At 36.0% G+C, this 21,557-nt stretch overlaps 1 protein-coding gene across 1 annotated transcript in view; it reads left to right on the top strand.

Annotated features, from left to right (window-relative positions):
* SNTG2 (syntrophin gamma 2) overlaps positions 1 to 21,557 on the top strand; it is a 260,496-nt gene that overhangs the window by 196,612 nt on the left and 42,327 nt on the right. The window contains exons 10-11 of the mRNA XM_034060916.1: positions 3,909 to 4,038; positions 12,597 to 12,635. Coding sequence (XP_033916807.1) covers positions 3,909 to 4,038; positions 12,597 to 12,635 — 169 coding nt within the window. The remainder of the gene's footprint in view (positions 1 to 3,908; positions 4,039 to 12,596; positions 12,636 to 21,557) is intronic.

Raw genomic sequence — 21,557 nt, 5'->3', positions numbered from 1 at the left:
AGAGTTTTTAACCTTGATAATAATTATTTGCCAATTCATTCAGTAAGATGGTGAAACAATTTAATTTGCTAATTTATATTTACTAGTATTTTCTTACAGTTCCTGAGTGGAATTAACAAATGACTTTTATACTCTGAATCTAAAGACATCTGCATGTTAATAACTGAAGGCAAAATGACATTCTACCTAAATGCTGTGGGACCATTCACAAAATTCTTGTGGGATTAGAGTTTAATCTCCCCTAACTGTAGACCCCTAATAATCATTAACCTATCGATGTGCTAAATCCCCAGACTCACTTTAGAGTAAATGGAAGGAAATAAGCATCTTCAGAGAATTATCCAGTTCAGCTGTCTTATGCTCATGTTTATGGTAAAACAAAACAGTTCCTGAGTTTAGCATGACTCACTATAAAATAATCAAATAATTCAGGCTGGAAGCGATCCTGGAAGTCAGCTAGTCCAGCTCGTTGCTCAAAGCATGTCTCATGAAAGCAAATTGCTCAGCGCCGTCTCTTGTCAATTTCTGAATAGTTCCCAGGATGGTGATTCCACAACTGCGCTGGGCAAGCTATGCCAGTATTAGGTCACCTTCTGGGTAAAAAACAAAACAAAAATCTAATGTTGAATTGAAATTTGCCATATTCCAGCTTGTGTCTGCTGCCTGTCATCCATATACTTCGGTAACAGCACTTTGTATGCTCGAGTGGGGTGAAATCCATCTCACTTGAATTATTGTCAACTCATAATTGTGCTGGAATTATAAAAAGAAAATTAATAATTATATATACACTTCATTCTCGAGCTCATCACTGGTCCTAGTGCACATTCTGCACTGAAGAGACAACAGTAATACACTGATACTGCATATAGCTTTCAGTCATTCAGGTTGTTCCTGTTTCCCTGCAAAACTCTTCTGCCTCTTCCATACAAATAAAGCATGCTAAGACTTGAATTCCTCAGGTGTTTTCTGTCTGCAGCAAAGTGAAATACCTCACACCTGCATTCTACTCTCTTTCAGCTGGTGATATTCACCTTGTTCTTTTCCTTAGTGTGCCAGTGTAACTGTTTGTGACTTCAAAGAAAACAGAATGAGAGGTTTCATGAATGCTAAGACTGTTCTGCATCCCACTGTCACTTTCTTCTGCACAAGTTCTTACAAATCTAATGGAATACAGCCACTTCTACTGTCACATCAGCTAAGAAAATACCTGTGGAAGCATAATGTCTGTGTTACTTCAGTTATCTTACATCATTACTCCAAATTTAATTCAAAATAAACCAAAGTTAAAACACTGCAGGAAAAGCTTGGGGATCTGGGAGGACACCACATTGAGCATGAGTATGCACTTCCAGTGCATACTGGAAGTTAGTGTCTAGAAGTTAGTGTCTGGAAGAAGTGTCTAGTGTCTAGTGTCTACTGGTAGTTAGTGTCTAGGCACACATGAGGATGCATTAGCTACACTGTAGTCAGCAGGGCAAGGGAAGTTATTATTCTCCTCTACTTTGCATTCCTGAAGCCATCTGAAATACCTGCATCTAAAATACTGTGTCCAGTTTCATCTCCAGTGGAAAAAAGATGTGTATTTCAAACCAGTTAGTGAGAAGGCTGGTCCAGAGTACTTGCAGGATCACTCACACCTGATTAGATTCTATGCAAATATCCTGTCAGCGAAGAGTTCAGATCCTTGATGTGTTTGTTTGAGACTTGTTAATTGCTTTTTACAACTGATCACTATATTTTAAGGTAAAGGACAACAGGGGTTTTAGTGCAGCATTTACTATTGCCAGAACCATGCTTCAAATGATAAAAGATTGGTTATTTTTTATAATAAAACTTCTTACCTTTTAATCTTGATTGCCTGTGTTGGTTGCATTAGTTGCTAGCTGGGGAGTTCTCTTCTGTAATCTCTCATCAGCCTCTTGTGTAACTTTGTACCACTTGGATAAGGCATTCACACTGCATGTCTTATGAAGTGAAGCTGAGTTAGTGTCTAGGCACCCTGTGGATTCAGGGGAGAGCATTTCTTGGCTCTGCTAAGTGCTCTGGGTTATCATCTCTGTTCATGTAAGAGTTCTAGCATTTTAGTTTTGATACTTGAATGTGATGTCCAAGTTAGGTATTGTGAATGGCTTCTCTTCACAGCACCAAATTAAGTCTGTTTCCATTCTCCACTGTGTGTCAATGCATAAGGGATGACAGATCTTCACTGTCTCAGTGAGATGTTGATAAGATCATACTGTAAGTCAATCCATTACAGCACTGTTGGGATCTTTGTCAGAGCAGGTAAAAGGAACAGTGTGCTTGAGAGGTGATTATTTCACTCGGTTTACTTGCAGAAAATAAAAGGATTTGTTTCAACCTTTCTTTCTGAAGAGGTGAAACAGGTTTACTGAAATGAAAGTGACACAGAATTGTGCCATCACCGTTAGGTTTTAGTAGTTACCATGATAATTCAGTTGTGAAAAGAAAACAAAGGAATCTGTGGTATATATTTAAAAAGTTGAGGCCAAGAATGTTGATTTGGGAACAGCAAATGTACCCCGTTGTGATTCTTTTAATACTTAAGCATACCTATTAGAATGCTTTGTCTTGTTAATATTGTGTATGATGAGTATTTTACATTTCCTTTTTAGCAAGTGTATAGAGTTCAGTATTCAGGTTCACCATCAAATTCCCTACAAGCAACAAATGTTTAGATTACTAACTTTTTCAGTAATACATGAATGAACTGCCTATTAACCTCTATGTGTCATTTTGAATGTTTATATTGACATGTATCATAAATTAAGCAGTAGAAGACCTTACCTTAGATCAGAGAATACCAGGCAAAACAGCAGCTTAAAAGAGAAGTTTTCTTCATTAAGTTCATTCAGTTTGGTTAGTACCAAAAAGAAAGCAATATAGCATTTAGGTATAAATACCTAATTTTTGAATGTAGAAGGTAGCAGTGATATTGTCCATATTTATATACAAAACAAACATTTGCACAATCATTCAGAAAATTATAACTGTCTTTCACAGTAGTGTATGACTAAAATCTAATTCTCATGTCATTCATGAACACTTAAATAACCTAGGTAGGTTGCCGAAGTTTAGTTGCTGAAACTATTGCATGTCACATGTTTTAAATTTAGGCTACCATACAGCTACTAAAACTTTTGTTGTTCCTGTTGAAAAAAAATCATCATGCATATCCCATCAGCATCTAAATATGGGATTTCAGAGTTAGATACATTGTGCCTGATTTACTGCAGACAGTAAGGAAAGCATTGGCATTTGCAGAATAAAGTTGCTATAAACACTTAAAAGGTTAATAAAAAACACATTAAATGACAATTGCATGTTAGCACATGTCAGTGCTGTTTTCAGAAAACGCTCTACATTCAAAAGTTATTTAAAGAAACTTCTAAGCATAGTTTTCAAATTTCTGTGTCATAAAAGAGCTTTAAAGAAACACTGCTTAAAATTTTATGTAGAAAAGTGTAGGAATTCAAGAAATTAAAGCTAGGGAAGTCAATCTTTGCAACTTAATATATTACTAGCAGGTGAAACTAAAATGCAATGAAGAAAATAATAATTTTGGTTTAAAAAAAATTATGTTTGTTCAAAAAGATCTAATGCATTCTTCCTGAATACACTATTGTAAGTTCAGTAACTATGAGCATAATATATACACTCAAGGGAAGTAAGTGATCAGCACATATATGCTGGTACATAGAAAGTACTTATTGTATGTGTTGCTCCTGGTACTGCCCATTATTATTCTACTTGTTTCTTTTGATTTGTAAAGCTAAGACTCAAAACTTAATCAAAAGGTGTAAAAATCACTTGAACAATAAGAAATATTGGGCAGTTTCAGAATACTGACATATCTTCCTTTACAGATATATTTCTTCTTACTGCAGATCTAATGCATTTGAAGTGCTGGCACTCGATGGAGTTAGTACTGGGATACTTCAGTTTTATACAGCCCAGGAGAGTGCTGACTGGCTGAGAGCAATGTCAACTAACATCAGTGATTTGACACTTCAAAATGTATGTTACTTCCTGCATATTTTCTTGTCTGTGCTATTGTAAGATATTTCTAGTTTTCCAAGGGTAGAAAATAATTCACATTTAAGTTGCAATATATAAAACACGTGTACGTGGAGGGAAAGGAGAAGGAAAGAGCAGGGAGAGTTTGTGTGGTCAATCAAAAGTATCATGACATCTTCAAGACTTGCAGTGTTATTATAGAAAAGAGAGTGGTAGAAAATCACATTACGCTTATTATTTTAAAGATTTTTTTAATGCAAAATATTTATCCTTTCTGGTCATTTCACAGATCTTTAGATGTGACCAAATACTTATTTTTTACATATTTTTAATTAAAATGTGGTTGAAATTAATTTTGTTGATTTTGAAGTAGGCACGTGGAAATCCTGTAGCTAGTGAGCTGAGACTTACAGAGGTTTATTGGGAGACAGTACTTTTACCTCTATAAGTTGACTAGGAGTTGACTTACTTAAGGCTGTCTTATTACATTCTTCTTCATAGAAGTACAAAGGTGCTTACACTGCTTTAAGTTATTTCTGTAAATTCGTAAGTAGTGATTGCTAATTCAAGCAGAAGTATTAAACAAACCCTGGAGAAACATAAAATTATTAGTTGGGCAGCACATTACTATTCCAAGAAAAAACAAATGAAAACTATTGAAGATCCTGGAATGAAACAAGAAGTTAAATTGATTCTTGAGAATGTACAATATTGAAAATATATTTCCATCTATTTGAATGGTAGAAACTGATGGCAAAAATATAAGAGCACAGCCATCCCTGGAAGAATTGCCTGTGCAGGTTCTTAATCTTTTTTTTCTTTCAGTGTGTTCAGTCTGTAATTTCTTTTATAAATTAGGATTTAGTAACATGTCTTTAATTTATACTTTGTACTCAGGTTAATTTTTTCTTAGATCTTCAAATTATATTGTGTAGAATTTGTACTGGATTTCAACATCAGTCTTTAGTAGAAACAGATTATAAATTGAATTTATTTTTCTGGTCTTCAAAAGTTACTTGGAATCACATTTCATAGAATCATAATAGTTCATTTTTTAGGTTAATCTTTTTAAGTATTCAATTAAGCAATGTCTTTGACAAAATTGTTCATTTTTGCTTACGATGCCTTCTTTATAGATATTCGCTATTCTCTATTTAGTGATTTTTATCATTTACAAGGTATTACTATTTGATTTTACATTACTTCATTTACACTACTACTAAGAAAGTAATATACATTATTCACGGAATTTCATAATTCCTTACATGTGAATAACAAAAAGAAGTGTATGGTAATATTTTTAAAGTGATTCCAGTTCATAGTTACTAAGCTAAATTCTTTTGCTTTTTAAAGAAATCTACTCAATAAAAGCCACTCCAAGGATATTGGTGAATAAGTCAGTTAAAAGTGGCTACAAGTGCAAGAAGGTTTTATTACTCATAGAGTTCTAGTCTGCTTTTTTCAAATTCACTATATGTGGTAGCATATGTTGTGACATAGTGTCTGACATAGTGACTGTGTTGTGACCAGTCTGCAGCAATATTTTATTACACACTCAGTACTTGCATTGGTCTTCTTCATTATCTATTACAGTAGTGAACTCTATAAATAAAATAGTCCACCTGGTGTTCATATAAGTGGCTGTTCTGGGAAAGGGTCTAAGAAACAACTAAGATAAGAAATTCACAGGTTTTGTGTTCTTGGTGATGAAGAGAGTAAACTATACAGAACGTGACATGTTCTGATAGTCTTCTGATAGAAGCAAGTAAACATTTTGCTTGTACTTAGAGCTTTACGGGTTTTGTTAGGTGTTCAGCCTGTGTATTTTAATTACTGATCATCAGAACAGGAGATGCAGTAGTCAGTGAGAATTCATTTCATTGCAAACCGTTATTTAAGACCGAGAGTTTGAGGCTGGAATGCTACTGAAGCGTACAGCAAAAGGTGGCTGGAGAGTGTTTCCTTCCTCTTGGCAGTTAGAGGACACATATAGTTTGAAATCCACAGTGCTTTGAGAGAGGCCTCTGGTTAAGGTTTCTTGAAAATCCATTTTGAATTACTTTCATTAATTTAATACTACCATTTCACAAAATGATTCTTTTCTTATCGTACTTCTGAAATTGATGTTAGGAAATGGATCTGTAATCCTCAGAGTTTTTTCCTCTTTTTGCACTTCTCCACTTCTGTAGCGTATCTCCCCCGCTCTCCAGGAGCAACTGAAGATAATCACTGCTGGTTTAGAGATGATTTCAGATAATCCTTTATCTACTTCAGGGTTATTTTCATGAGTCCTTGCTGACTCTAAGTTCAGTTGCTTCTCCAAATATTTAAACTGTTAATTTCCTATCCTGTGCTATGCCATCATCTCTATGTATAAATGAATTGCTAGATATGTGGCCACAATGGAATTTCTTGCTGACACTGTTGGCAGAAAAAATGCTGTTTTTTTTACCTGACCTATTACTATGTAAGCAATACTTGCAACTATTCACTTTAAACATCCACATATTTTTAGATTTTGTTTGTGCTGATATTTGTTTCTTGACTTTAGCAATTCTTCTTGCATCTTGTCTATTCCCATTTCATCTGTGCCTATTCATGCTGCACACATTTTTTTTGCATGGTTTGCATACTATTTTGAATTTGTTTTAGAAATTTATTTCTTAAAGAGCTCCTGATACAGATTGTTTTCTTACACTGCACCCTGTCTTTCACATATCACTTTACCCTAATGTACTTTATTTTACCATGCTACAGTCTTGTTCAGCAACTGGCAGCTCATTGTCAGACTTCCTGCTGATGCCAAGACAGTCCTAATGTAGACAGTACAAAAATAGCTCTGCCACAATGTGACACTTCTGCTAATGTCAGACTACTCTTTTGAAGTACTGAAATGTCTAACTTCTATGTAAAGACAAGTTCTCTGGGGACCAAGTGTAAAGGAGGAGTAATCTTTCAATAGTGAAGATGTGTGAAGGCATCACTGCATAAGGAAGCTATCCCAGGATGTTAGCATATCTAGAAAATGTTACTTGGTAGATGAGAAATAAAAATACTGGTACTCACCTGGAGAGAGTTAGTTCTCAGAACACAGAGAACCACAGGGAATACTGTAACATGGAGAAAGATGTAAGGATATCTGCTTACTGATATATGCCTTGTACATTTAGTTTGGAAAATCTCTGAGTACTAATTAGTTTAAAAGCTGTATTGATCACTTTTTTTTCCTAAGGACCCTTACCCCAAAGTATTCATTCCTCTATTCATATTCTTGTTTTTTACATACTTTTCTACCAGCGTGAAATTTCCCTACAATCTTCCTTTGTGATTCAATCCCCAAATTTCTCAATGCACTCAAAGCTCTTCACATTACCTTTGGCAGAAATAGAGATGAATCAGCACTCACACATGTATTTCTTCATACACCTCTTTTCTCGCAGAAGGAGGTAGAGGTGAAGAAACTGAGGGGAGAGAGGGAAGAGAAACTGGCAGTGAAGCTGCCAAGATGAAACAAGAAAGAGAGGAAACAAGTTGATCTGCATGTTTTTCACATTGCTCCTGTTCTTAATTTGTTCAACTAGAGGTTTCTTTGTAGGCTGAAGTAGCAATGATGTGCTGGAGATGTTTTTTTAGGGGAAAGTTCTTTAGACTAATTTATATTTCTCTCTCTGTTTCACACCATTCAGATAGCTATTAAGTATATACTTCTTTTCTCATGGATCATAATTGTTTTCTTTGAAACATAATACTGAACATTAATGCAGTCATAATCAGTAGAAGCACCTATATGTAATGCTGCCAGTTCGTTTACATTATAAAAATTTATTTCTTATATTTGTCAAAGTTGTTGGTTTGGGTTTTTTTTTCTCAGTATCTTTTCATGGTGTTATTTTAAATAAAATTTAAAATAAAAATAAATACATAGATGAATAGCTCATAAGCAGGTAGGAGTTCAAGTTAAGATGCAGTTCTTCCACTTTGAATATTATTTATGGTTTTCATGAGTTTTTCCAGCAGTTTCATTGGAGCATGCTAGAAACTTAAATTTCTGCTTCAAAACTGGGTTATTAATCCAGATCATAATTATACCTTTGACATCTTTTTTTTAATTGCATGCGTCACAATTTCTAAACCTTTTGTTTTGTGCCTTTATGTATATTTATGTATATTTAAGTGATACACTCTACTGCAGTGCAGTGACATTTCTGTATGAATAGGGAGAAACCTATGAAATATGAGTTTTGAACACGCATATAAAGAAAGAAAGTATTGTGAAGGACTTTCTTTAAACAGCAGAATTTGGGGTACATGCAGATGGAAACAAAATCCTTGTGTGTAGGAAGCAGTATACAAATTTAACTGTCTCTGTGATTATGAAAACAATTCTATTCCCAGCGTGAAAACACATGATAATATTTCTTTGCTGCTGCTTTTTTGTTGTTGTTGTTTTTAAACACAAAAATTTCCATTTGAAAGTACCACAGTTCAAGCAGCTGAGGTTGTAAAGGGAAGTCAATAAGGGTAGGAATCACATTACTTAAATTCAGTCAAGAAAAAAGCAGTCACATAGGATATTCTTATAGCCAGGAAAATAACTTAGGTGCCTATCAAGATCCTTCTATTTCTTTGCTGTCTAGAAAGAGAATAGGTGTATTTAGATGTATAACTCTCATTTTTTGGCTTGCCAAAGTTAAGTGAGATAAACCCCCTCCTAGGAGGTACTTAGATTTTGGTACATGGTTCTGCATCATTTAATTCCCATCCTGTTCTTGACCAATATGTATGCATTTATAACAGAGTTCAAGAATTACAGTTGCTTAATAGTTCCTTTTCCAAGTTTCCTGCAGTCTTTTTTCAGATCCAGGTTTTTGTTTATAGTAGTTCCCATGCTGTCTCCAACTCCCATTGCTGTACTGCAGTGCTGAAAGCTCATGTGCTGCCAGCAAGGTGTAGCATATCCCATTTGTATTCCTGCCTCTCTTCGCCAGCTGTGGAGGCAAGTAGAGAGTGTGTGATGCCAGGTGGAGAGTGCATACTTCTCTCTCTCTTACGTGACATAGAGATGTAATGTGATGCAGGAGGAGATCTTTCCTCTCCTCACAGTTATGTCAGGGCTGCAACTGTCCCTGCTTTGAATAGGGGATGAGCTAAGTGAATAGCTGTGGAGTCCAGAGCATTCTTCTCTATTGCCCTTACTATTGGGAAGTGGTACTGACTATGAGGATGTTCTTCACAATACTGAACACTCATTTTGCAGAAAACCTGCGTGGCCAGTCTCGCATACATTTTTTACAGGCACATCTGAGCACAATAAAATAAAAAGCAGCATAACAAAAATTCTTCCTGTCATACAGGGAGCTTAGGTATTTTGACTGAGTCAAAAATGAGGGGTGAAAGGAGACAGGATCCCAGCCAGTCCTGTTTATTTGCACTGGTTTATGCTATAGTAATCTTTTTATTCAGCATGTCTTTGGCTCCTGCAAGGAAATAACATTTTCTATATGTTTAACATGGCTTCTGTATACTTTATGTGTGTATTTGTGTCTGAACCATGGATAAAGGTTGGAGCTGAATATGAGCAGGGCGTGATGGCATTCCTACTAACCTTAAAGTATTCCAGGTGCCTTTTCATCATGTCATGCCCAACTCCTCAGATGAAGCCTGAGGTGTGATCACCAGTTTGGTTTATCCTGGTTACAGAGTGGGGTTCTTGAATTCCTGCTGATTTGTTATTGTTGGGGCCCCAAGCTGTGCCACCTTTTCACCCTCCCAGGGTGCTCCAGGCCACCTCTGGCAGGCTGCATCCATGCAGACTGAGATCAGACTGCTGTATGCAGAGATGTGTGCAATAGCTGCAATGAACCTTGCTGGGGGCCACTCCGCTCTGCTTGGCAGCTGCGTGTCAGCTCCATCCTCATCATCATTCCTATTATGGTGCAGGTGTCAGTGTCTGCTGTTTTTTGTTCTGCTATATTAGTCCCTGTTTTTCCCCTGGCACAGCCCCTTCAAGGGGCTGGCAAACTTTCCCAACACTATACTCAAAGTGACAGCCAGGCCTGGCAGATGCCCAGGCTCCCAGCAGATCTGGCCACCTCATCCCCAGAGCCTGAGTCACTCTCACAACCCCAGAGCCCAGTTGTCTGATCCGCCAGCACACCTGCACCATTTGACCACACAATTCATTTTCAGCAGGCTGCAAAATGGAGTACAGGGGAGGAGGAGCCCTAATGGCCTATAATAGGTTAAGAATGAGTGCTACAGCCATGAAACTATCTATCATCCTGTGTCCCTACAATCAAGGCTCCTGCTCTTGTCCTATAATCCTCCACATCACATTTTGTCCTATGGTAATTTTATGGTCATAGATAATTCAGTCTGTGTCAAATAATGACTTGTTATTGCCATCTATTAGCTACAAATGTGTACACATGTCTATACTTTATATACTTCATATGCTGGGGAGGGACTATTCATTAGGGACTGTAGTGATAGGACAAGGGGTAACAGGTTGAAACTTAAACAGCAGGGGTTTAGACTGGATATAAGGAAGAAATTCTTTACTGTTAGGGTGGTGAGGTACTGGAATGGGTTGCCCAGGGAGGTAGTGAATGCTCCGTGGCTGGTAGTGTTCAAGGCCAGGTTGGATGAAGCCTTGGGTGATATGGTTTAGTGTGAGGTGTCCCTGCCCATGGCAGGGGGGTTGGAACTAGATGATCTTGAGGTCCTTTCCAATCCTAATTATTCTATAATTCTATGATTTATATATATAAGCTTTATATATATAATTGCATCATACAACTGTAATTTGTTGATACGAAGTAGGCAATAGTCCCATGGTTATTAGTGTGTATGTTACAGCTAAACAAGCTGTCATACAGCTCCATACAGTCCAGACAAACCCTGACACATCCTGAGGCTCTTGTCATTACTGTAACACAGAGCCTTTTGGCCTCTTAGAGGCATACTTGGTCTGGCTATTTATGGAGATAACCTTCTTCATAGCAGCCATATGATGCCGTGTTTTATATTTGTGGCTAAAACAGTGTTAATAACACACCAATGTGTTGACTGTTGCTGTGCAGTGCTTGCACAGCATCAAGGCTTTGACTTTTTCTCACTCTGACTCATCCCACCCCTCCAGCAAGGATGGGCAAGGAACTGCAAAATGACACAGCTAGGGCAGCTAATGCAGGCTGGTCAAAGAGATATTCCATACCATATAAAGTTGTGCTCAACAATAAAAGTGATATAGTGGACAAAGAAGGTGGGGGGGTTTCTTCCAAGGTGGCTGTTGCTTGGAGACTGGTTGGGCATCAGTCGGCTTGTGGGAGGCAGTGAATGATTTCCTTTATATCAGCTGGCTTTTCCTCTTTCCTTCATTTATTAAGGCATAGAATCATAGATTGGTTAGGGTTGGAAAGGACCTTAAGATCATCTTGTTCAAACCCAAAAAACTTTATCTTGACCTACAGGTTTTCTTGCTTTTGCTCTTATTCTCTTACCCTTCCTCCCTGGAGGGGGAAGGGAGTGAGCAGCTTTGTGGGTGCTCAGCTGCAGTCCAGAGTCAACTCACTGCAACAGGCAATGGCATCACCATATTTACTGAGTTACATGGCTACAGACACCCTCTGGTTTCAAAAGATTATCCACAGATTTGATCATACAGATTTTGGTATGGCCAAGAGACAAGTAATAGCCCTGGATTTCTTCTGCTCTTTTTCTGTGGCCACTGTGTTTTTCCTTGTGCGTAGCTACAGCTTTTGGTCTTCTATCACAAGCCTTTCATTAGTTATAAAACAGGCTGTTAGAGAAGATCCTTTGGATGTACTCATCAATGGTAGGACAGTTTGCAGCTTGTATCCTTGCATTATAGGGGAGTCTGTCTCTCCTGCCTGATCTTTTCCTGTCTGGATTCCCTATCAATTACTACACTTACTAATTTTGCACTTTAAAGAAGTGTTTCAGTTTAAAGAAGAGAATAGCTGTCAGGGTTTGTCCACCACTTATTTACACAAACTGCAACTGCAAAAAAAAAAAAAAAAGACAAAATTGACAAAACTCTTCATTATCTGAAGAGACATGAAAAAGAAAGATACATAACTTGAATCTTGAAGAGTAAACTAGAAGGAAAGCATAAACAATGTTCCTTCATTTTAAGCCTGTCTGACACTCTATAGCCTTCATTTCAAAAGTATTTAATCATATGCCTCACTTGTAGATCTGTAACTAAATTGTTTAACTAAGACCTAAGTAACTGAGGTGTCTACAGTTCTGTATAATTGTTTTACTCAGAATGACAAAGTTTAATTTATAAGTGCAAATTTTTGTGAAGGATTTGATGAAAACTGATAAAAGGCTTAGCGTCTTTTGTGTCCTTGGTTTTGTAAATTTAGTGTAATAGCAAAAATCTAGTATAAAAGCACTGAATGATTTAATTTCTTATAAATATAACTTGCAATATTAATATGGTATTCAGTATCTAAGTCAATGCTAATTGCACCATAGAAATTCTCCAGCATATTAAAATATCTATATATTCTTTCATCTCTCTTTCATAGATGAAAATGGCAAATAAATGCTGTTCTCCCTCAGACCAGGTAAGACTTCCATCATGTTATTCTTTTTTTTTGTCATTGCATTCTTGTCATTGCATTAAGTTGCAAAATTTGTAAAGCTTACAAACGTACATTTAATCAGTTTTAAAATTATAAACCTAACTTTTCTATGGTTTGAGGTTCTGAAATGACCTATTTAGTTCAGTAGATTCTTACTATCTATAGTAATGAGTAGAATCTTTCACTTTAGACCTAAAAAAGTGGATTAGGTGGAGCCACAAAATAAATGAGAGGGGGACAATGGAACTCACAATCAGGTCTTGGAAAGCATAGTTTGTTTGCATTCAATATTGCAGCAATGAGTCTGACAGTTTAACTCTGTATTTATATCACATATGGTGCACACATACCCAAGGAGTGTATTCAAAATCCAGTCTTGTACTTGTGGCATATGGCACAGATTGCATTTGTTATGACTGTTTGGGACTTTTGAACCTCAGCAGTGTAACAAGATATTTCTTCTGATCCAACTAGCCAAATGTGAAGGCCCAGATGAATTTACTGTGCTGGAGGGTGTTCTTACTATTATAACATTGCAAAGTGATTTTTTAATTTACTTTTGTAAAATATAGTAGTAGCATTTTCCAGGCTAATTCTGTAATTCTGGGAAGAACTTTGAAGCTTGTATTATAAAACATTCACTTACATGCTCTTTCATTGCATCAATCTTGCATTGAATCCTTACTCAGAAACAAAGAACCTGATCCCTTCTGTTTTCAAAAATACTGGGTTTGTAGATTAATAAAGCAAAAATCAAGCAAAGTGTCTATTACGGTGTTTTACTGCAGAAATTTATTAGAGAATTTTATTACACAGGTCAAACTGAGTAAAAAATTCTCTTATTGGGATCAAATAAATACTCAGTTTCATAGCTTGTATATTTTTTTGTATGTAATTTTTTCATCATCTTATTTGTAGAATGTACTTGAACATTTATAAACTCTTCTAGAAGTCATGAAAAAAAAATTAACCATTGACATTTTCTTAACACATTAAACTGTTTTCTTATATTTAGGTCAGTACTTTTTTTTTAAAAAAATAGACCTCAAAATCCTCTACAGACTTTAGTTTTGTGTATACCAGATAATCAAGTTACCCATAAAATCAAAATAAACACCTGTTCTATATAAGTGAGTATTTAATTACTCTTTTGGCCATGACTTTTTATTATTAATTAAACTGACATTGAAATGTGTGATTATGAATGCCAGGAGGAAAAGTATTGAATTTGGATATTTTGCAACTCTACAAGTTTTGCAACTCTATAAGTACTGAAGTACTACAAGTACTTTGGTAACTGTTCAGTTTATTCAAATCAGTTTGGGCACACATAATGGGTTTAATTAAAAAAAGGGCAAAATAATTTTCCTCATTTTTAAAAAATATTGGGGACAGTCATACAATCTGTCACCTAATCTGATTTCCTAAATAAACAGGCTAGTCTTCATAAACTACCTAGATAGTCAGTGAAGACAATTATTCTATTTCAGAGAGTTCATATCAACGCTTTAAAGATCCTTTATGGGAACCTTTTCTTTCTTGACTATACTGAGGTCCTAAAAGTGTATCCTCTTAATGTATCATCTAAAGTAGGTGCTTAAGGTTAGGCAGTACCGATATAGCCCACTTTTTCCATTCCAAATATGAAAAGAAAGGAAGATGCAATTAGGACCTTAATTTCAGGAGCTGAAAACTGAAGGTCGACTGGCAACACAAAAAGTGAAGAAAAAAAAAAGTTTATGATTAATTTGGGCAGATAAGTAAATAAAACCAGCAAACCTTAAAACGCTAAAGGAACAAAAGTGAAAAAATCAGACTTTAAAATGTCCTGTGAAAATTTACTTTAAAAGCAAATAAAATGTGAATCATATATATTTATCACAAAGGCATAAAATAAAACTTGACAATGATAACTGAAAACAGAAGAGGCTGTGATCTGCCCTAGATTAGTGGAGCCTATTAAAGTCAGTTACATAATGTTTGTACAAACCTGAATAGCTCTTGTTGATTCAACTGATTTAAAATTTAAAGGAAGGATAAATTTAAGAGACTGAAGGTCACTTGAAGAGCTGCCTTGAAATAAAATTGGTAATAGATGCACATTTATCATTGCTTTTGAGTGTGGGCTTTCCTGAAGAATTAAACAGGTCCTTAGAATTTTATTATTGTGTTGCCTGCAGTGAGTTTTCTCCATTACCTTTGAGTCATTTAAGAGAGAGTAATGCTAAATCCAAGACTGTCCTTGAGAATTGTCTGGGGAGTTCTAGCTATCCCAAGGCATGCCATGCTAGTTAGTCCATGACAAGGGCTATGACTGTGCAGGGATTACATATATTTTGAAGGTATTAAATAAGTACCACTGCCGAAGTTCTGGCTTCAAGCGCATGTATAACCTGTGTAGATGACAAAGCACGCAGCATCTATACACTGAATACTTTTAGAACATATTCTTGCTCCATAAGGACAGGAGAGGATTCAGATAGTTTGTACATTATTTTATTGAGTGTAGAAGATGTTTACAGCCACCATTCTCCAAATATTATAACTTCTGATTCTGCTTGATATAAATTATTCTAGTGCTCTAGAGGCTTGAAGGTGCTTGATTCTGTGCTATCAGTAGGCAGCTAAACTGGGGACTCAATTTTCAAAAGGAGACATACTTCAGGATTGCTCAGTATATTTTATAAAGCAGTAAATTAAGCAATTTTCTGTACAGAAAAACTACTTGCAGGGGTTTTTATTTTGTTTCCTGGGTACTTTTTGTAACTAATATGATCATTTCCTGTCCTCCGCTTAAAAAAAATAAAAAGTTTCTTCTCAGTAGAAATAGAAAATATGGATTAGATTTTAGTTAAGACTATGTATATTTTTTGTGATGCTGTAAAACAGTTTTTCCCTACTTCCTAGAATGTCTCTTCACTTGTTTGTTTTAATTATTTGCAATGACCTCTTCGCTGACCTCTGGAGGAAATCATACAGAAAGTGAAATCTAGAGACAAGGATTGTAAAAGCATGCATGCCATAGTACCAGGAAGGCCAAGGCACAGATTAAAATGCAACCAGCATGGGATAGATGGGGAACAAAAAATTAAGTGCATTAGCAACAAAAAGACAAAGGTTTGTCTTCTACTCAGCATATCAGAGGTCAGCCTTCACTAAACATAGTTTTTGAAAATAATACTAACAAAGCCAAATAAAATCTCAAAATCTCAGATTTCCTTACAAAGGGAAGTTTTAGTGGTATATATGTTTTTAATACCTGGTGATATTTGAAAAACTGGTGAAAGTAATCTCATAACTATTATCAAGTTAGTTCAGGGAATTTGTGTCTGCCAGGTGACATATCAAAAGGTAATTAAAGGGCAAGCACCATGGCTGTTAATGAAAAAAGAAAAGGAAGTTGGAGAATTAGAGACAGTCAATCTTACTTCAACCTCTAGGAAGAAATTTGCAATACATAAACGAAATGTTTGTATGCAGCTACAAGATAACAAATGAATGACTGCCCTGAAGGATTTGTGAACAATAAATAGTGACAACCAATCTAATTTCCTCCTGTGATAGCACAACACATCTTGTGTATGGGTGGCAGGCGGTTGCTGCAATGTATCTTGATTCCAGTAAAGATTTATGACATTTCTTGGCATTACAATATTTTAAATAAGTATTATATAGATTTAGTTGTGCAGACGTTGTTGGATACACCAATAATAGGTATAAATGATCCACTTTTGAAACTGACATATTGACTAGAACTCCTGAAAAGGTCTGTCTTGGATCCAGTTCCCTTGAATACTTCTTTTCTGGTGCATTAGCAAAAGTAAATCTACTAACTTTGCAAATATTAAATATCTGAAAATGGTTTTAAATACAGCATTACAGATAAGAATGATCCTTGCATATTGAAGAATGAGTCTAAAAAATAGGGTGGAAAGCAACTAGAGTACAGTACATGCTCAAGAATAATCAAGAGTATGTGAAAGTCTGTGAGAAATGACTGGAGAATCTGCCACTGGAAAATACTTGAAAAATATCTGGGGATGTAAATTCTTTTAAGAAGGTTTGATCCATCCTCCATTGCCTTGTTAGCACTTATGGAAGCCATCCCAGATGCCCCTGTCTGCAGAAACCAGTCAGGTAGAGACTAAAAACCAACAGTCATTGTTACAATTTATTATTCTGGCTTATTATTGCATCAGTCTGTGAAAATCGGGTATGGGCCTGATCAACAGAGACCCAATAAAAACCCATTCATATTGTTTACCTTATATTTCTTTTTTCTCCTTTTTTCCCCCTCCCAAATAAGGAACACACACACATTCCTTCACCATTGGCCTGTGTATTTTCTGATTTTTACATGCTGCTTTGGTTGTTTCAGCTTTAATCTGTGATACTGCCACCACTCCCTGTAACTCAGCACCCCTGTTTCATTACCTTTTGACATTTTTCACCCATTTTCAATTCCTTTTCATATATTTCATCTGCTAGTTTATCCCCTTACTGTTTTATTGGTATAGCCGCAGGCTTGATATAGCCAGCAAACTTCTCCCTTTGCTTTGTGTGCAACATCCATCAGTCTCTCACATAGTTACCTTGTCAGTTAAAAATCAGGCCAAAGCTGGCTATTTACCTGCATACCATAACAACTATGCCTCTTCTGTGGCCATTGAGAAAGGGCAAGCATCACAGGCTATACATGAGTTACTGCAAGATATGTGAAGTGTTCCTTTTGCTGTAAGGCTTTGGCAGGAGTACTGCATTTGATTTTGTGCACTATGTTTCCAAATACTGACCAGAGGTTTTCCATGGCCTCTGTGGACAGGTTGAAAGAAGGGGACATATGAAAGAAGTATTCAAAAATGGTAACTTTGTGCTCAGAGTAAAACACATGAAAAGTAGCAAGGAATGATACCACACAAGCTACATGTTTTTGTTGATGGATTTTTGCTCCAACTCTGAACTGTGTAAGCTTTTTTGCTCTTCCAGTCTAAAGCTGAAATCATTTTCAGTCTTTAATGGATTGGGCAAAACCAGTCCTAAATTTTGGCTAAAGTAAGAGCTATTCATATTTGACATGAGGACTAAAGTGCTAGAATAGATTGTTGGGAGTGATTATGAGGTCCCCATTACTACAGATCCTTAGAACATTAAGGAAGCATTTTTTAGAAAGAAAATAGGTATCATGGGTACTGCATTTTGGAGGGGGTAATATGCTAAATTTCTCAGAAGCTCATTTTCCCTTCTGTTTTTGTTAATCATGTAATCCTATTTCTAATTTTAATTAAGGAGCTTTCCTAATATGGAGGGTTTACCCATTGTTCTTCATAGCAGCACTGCTGCTGCACCTGTGCCATGAACACATTTGCTTGCCTTCCTGCAGAATTAAAGAAATCATGTACATGCTCTTGTAAGATCTTTTTTTTTTTTTTTTTTTTGGGGGGGGGGGGGGGTTAATTTTTAAAAAAAAAAAATATTGACATGCTTTGAAAATATATGTCACATGGCAATAAAAGTAATTTCTCCTAGTTATGAGTCTGGAAAAGTTAGATTCTGGCAGAATATAATTTTAAAACTTACACCTGCAGAAAGAGAGAATGACTAAATTCCATTAAACTTGAAGACCACATAGAGTTATAGAATCAGCTGGGTTGGAGAAGGCCTTTAACATCATCAAGTCCAGCCATTAACCCAGGACTGCCAAGACCACCACTAAATCTTATCACCAAGGGTCTCATCTACACAGTTTTTGAACACTTCCAGGGACAGTGATTCTACCACTTCCCTGGGCAGCCTGTTCCAATGCCTGATCACCTTCTCTGTGAAGAAATTTTTCCTAATATCCAACCTAAACCTCCCATGGTGCTCCATGAGGCCAATTCAAGGTACAGCCTCATCAGTCTCTGTATAGGGGGAATGATTGCTTCTCTGGCCCTGCTGGCCGCACTATTGCTGATACAGGCCAGGATGTTGTTGGCCTTCTTGGCTGCCTGTGTGCAATCTGGCTTGTGTGCAGCTATCTGTCAGCACCCCCAGATCTTTTTCCACCAAGCAGCTTTCCAGTGACTCTTCCCCAAGCCTGTAGCACTGTATGGGATTGTTGTGGCCCAAATGCAGCGTAAAGATAGAACTGAGACCTTCCTTGGTAACTGTTTTAACTTCATTTATACAGGAGGTCAGTTATGCAATTTCTAGTGAAATTCTCTTGGTCTGCTTCAAAGATTTTTATCTGGTCTTCCACTTCTACTGAAAAAGCTTACTTTAACAGAAGTGCCACTTTAAAGCACTCAACTTTTTAACCTCTACTCAGTTAGCTAATATGTGGTGCCTCTGTGACATAAATACCTATTACTACTATGTTGATTTTAAAGACAAGCAAAGTGAAAAAAAAAAAACTAGTCAAGAGAATTGCCAAATTCAACAAAATAAATTTATAAATAATAAAATTCTGAAAACTATGGTTACATTTCTGAACATATCTCATGAAGTCTCACAGTGCTTATAAGATAGATACATTGGCAGTATGCTTGTTCATGGTATTCCCACTGTTTCTGTGTTAATGAAATATTCCTATCAGATTTCTACTTAAACACTTAAAAACACTGGATTCTATAAACTTTACAAAACACGTCAAATAAAGGAAACCTACTCCTATTTAAAGTAAAAATTATGAAATACTGTATTTTAAGAGGGGTTTCGTACCCTAGTATGTTTACCAGTGGTGGTCATCTGGGTCTGTAGTGTGGCAGTGAGTGGCACAGGGCAATTCTATCTTTGGTGAAAAATCATGGTCTCTAGTTAAACTTTTTTTTCTGAGCTTCCCTTAGCTCTTAGAATATTTAAAAAAAATAAAAAAAAAAAAACCGGTAACAACAATTCTTTATTCTCCTTTTCTTCGTACATTTCTGCCTTGTGGTTTGTAAAAAATGTTTTAGAGTATATCATTTTCTGCATAGGTATCTACTTTTCACAGCTTTTAAAACCCATTGCTTTTCCATTCATTATTGCCAAACTGTGATTTCACTGGATTACTACAAGATCAGTCCTTCTTCAGGATTACTCTCCAACTAAAATTATGTTAACACATTTTTAAGCAGAATTATCATTTTATTGATTAACATGTACATGGAAACTGATATTAAAGTTTCAGGCTGAGTTTTCTTCTTTGAGAACTCTTTTGCCACAGCTGTAGCAAACAGCTATAGTTTGAAAGGTTTTCTTTTTTTAGTTTCCCAAACTGCAGAAGAAACAATTCTAGTCTTTATTTGGTGATGAAGAGAATGGGTTATTAGGTATATTTTATTGTTGTTGTAATATTGCTAGAAAAAAAAAAAGTAGGCATGTAAGACAAATGAAGGACCTGAGCTTTCCACTTTTAGTTTGTTTAGTTCCTGTTGCACAAAGAGTGCTGCTGATTTACTACAATATAAGATTGCATAACCAGTAAGACATCTTACTGGTACCTCTCTTCCAGAGTGAGTTTTGTGTTTTGAATCCTAACTTGAACAAGAAGGCTATAATGAGAAAAAGTGAGCAATATTTTTTCCAGCCTCATTGTTGAAACAAGCAAAGATGAGAAACAACTATACCCAACCAAAAAGACTCATAATCCAAATCTTGCACAGGCAGCCAATTCCTGTGATGATACACAGATTCAACATATACCTGTCTTTATAGTTCCCCTCTGGTTAGTTGTGCTCTTTGTGGTATTCAAACTGTGCCCAGCTTGGACTTACAGATTTCATTCTTGAGCCAAAGAACATAAAATGCTTGAGTGTCACAATTTCTACGTTCCTCTGTATTTTCATCTCTAAACCATTGTGTCTTAGATAGTAGTAATTTGGACATAGCTGGGTGCAATTGGTGTGCAATGGAAAACATTAATGTAATGCATCAAAACTTCTGGTATTGCAAATGTGGGGAGATTTTTTTTGTTTGATTTTATTGTTTGGTTTTTTTTTAGTAAATCATTCTGTATGTGAAAGGACCGCTCTTTTCTTCTTCCAGTATCTGTACTTTTCAAAACATGCAATCTAACACTTGTGTTAGAAACGATGAAAAAGCTACCTCAAGATGTACTTCTCTTTGCTTTCTTAATTTTGCATTGTTCCATTGTGCTTCGTAGTATGACGCTGTTAGCTTGCAGGCCAATCTGACATCTGTTGTAGATTCTTATCCCACTTCAATTACTTAAATGTACCCATCTGTTCTGTGTCATACATCAGACATCTACTTGACTTTCTTTCTTCATTTCCCTCTGGAGTGTTTTGCATCATTTACTTTTCATAACTGTTTAACTAAAAGTACTATATAAAAAATGTACTGATTGTTTTATTAAGTGTAACACATTAAGTTTACAGTCATCATAGCATCTAGATGCTTTATTGCTGTAACAAAACAATAAGTACAAATAAGAACTTTCATTTATCTGCTAAGATTGGATTACATTTTGTTAGCGACTTGTTTAATCTCTCCATAATGAGCTCCATAGCTCATTTTGTTCCTACAGGAACTTTTGGAAAATGTATTAAAACATATTAGAAAATAATATATCTATAAAGTATGGGTAATTTTCCAGATGTATGGGCAATTTTCCAGAGTTTCAAATAACAATCTCAAATTGATTATGTACTATAGGAATAAAGTGGTGAAGGCAGTGCTAAGAATGGGACAGTCTGTAGTGTTACACCTTCTCAGCACTCCTTAAATTTCAAATGGCAGGTTTCAATCCAAATAACAGAACAGGTTTTATCCCGGCACTAATGTTCACACCCATGTACTGAAACACAATTAAAATCTCAGTAGCCTACTTGTGAACCACAAGCAGCTTTTTATTAAGTGCCAACACTCAGTTGCTTTTGTTGTATATAGACTTTTGTTGAACTGAATAATTATTCTTTCTCCAAT

The sequence above is a fragment of the Melopsittacus undulatus genome, chromosome 3 (genome assembly GCF_012275295.1).
Source record: "Melopsittacus undulatus isolate bMelUnd1 chromosome 3, bMelUnd1.mat.Z, whole genome shotgun sequence".
Lineage (NCBI taxonomy): Eukaryota > Metazoa > Chordata > Aves > Psittaciformes > Psittaculidae > Melopsittacus > Melopsittacus undulatus.
This window is presented reverse-complemented; position numbering and strand designations above follow the sequence as displayed.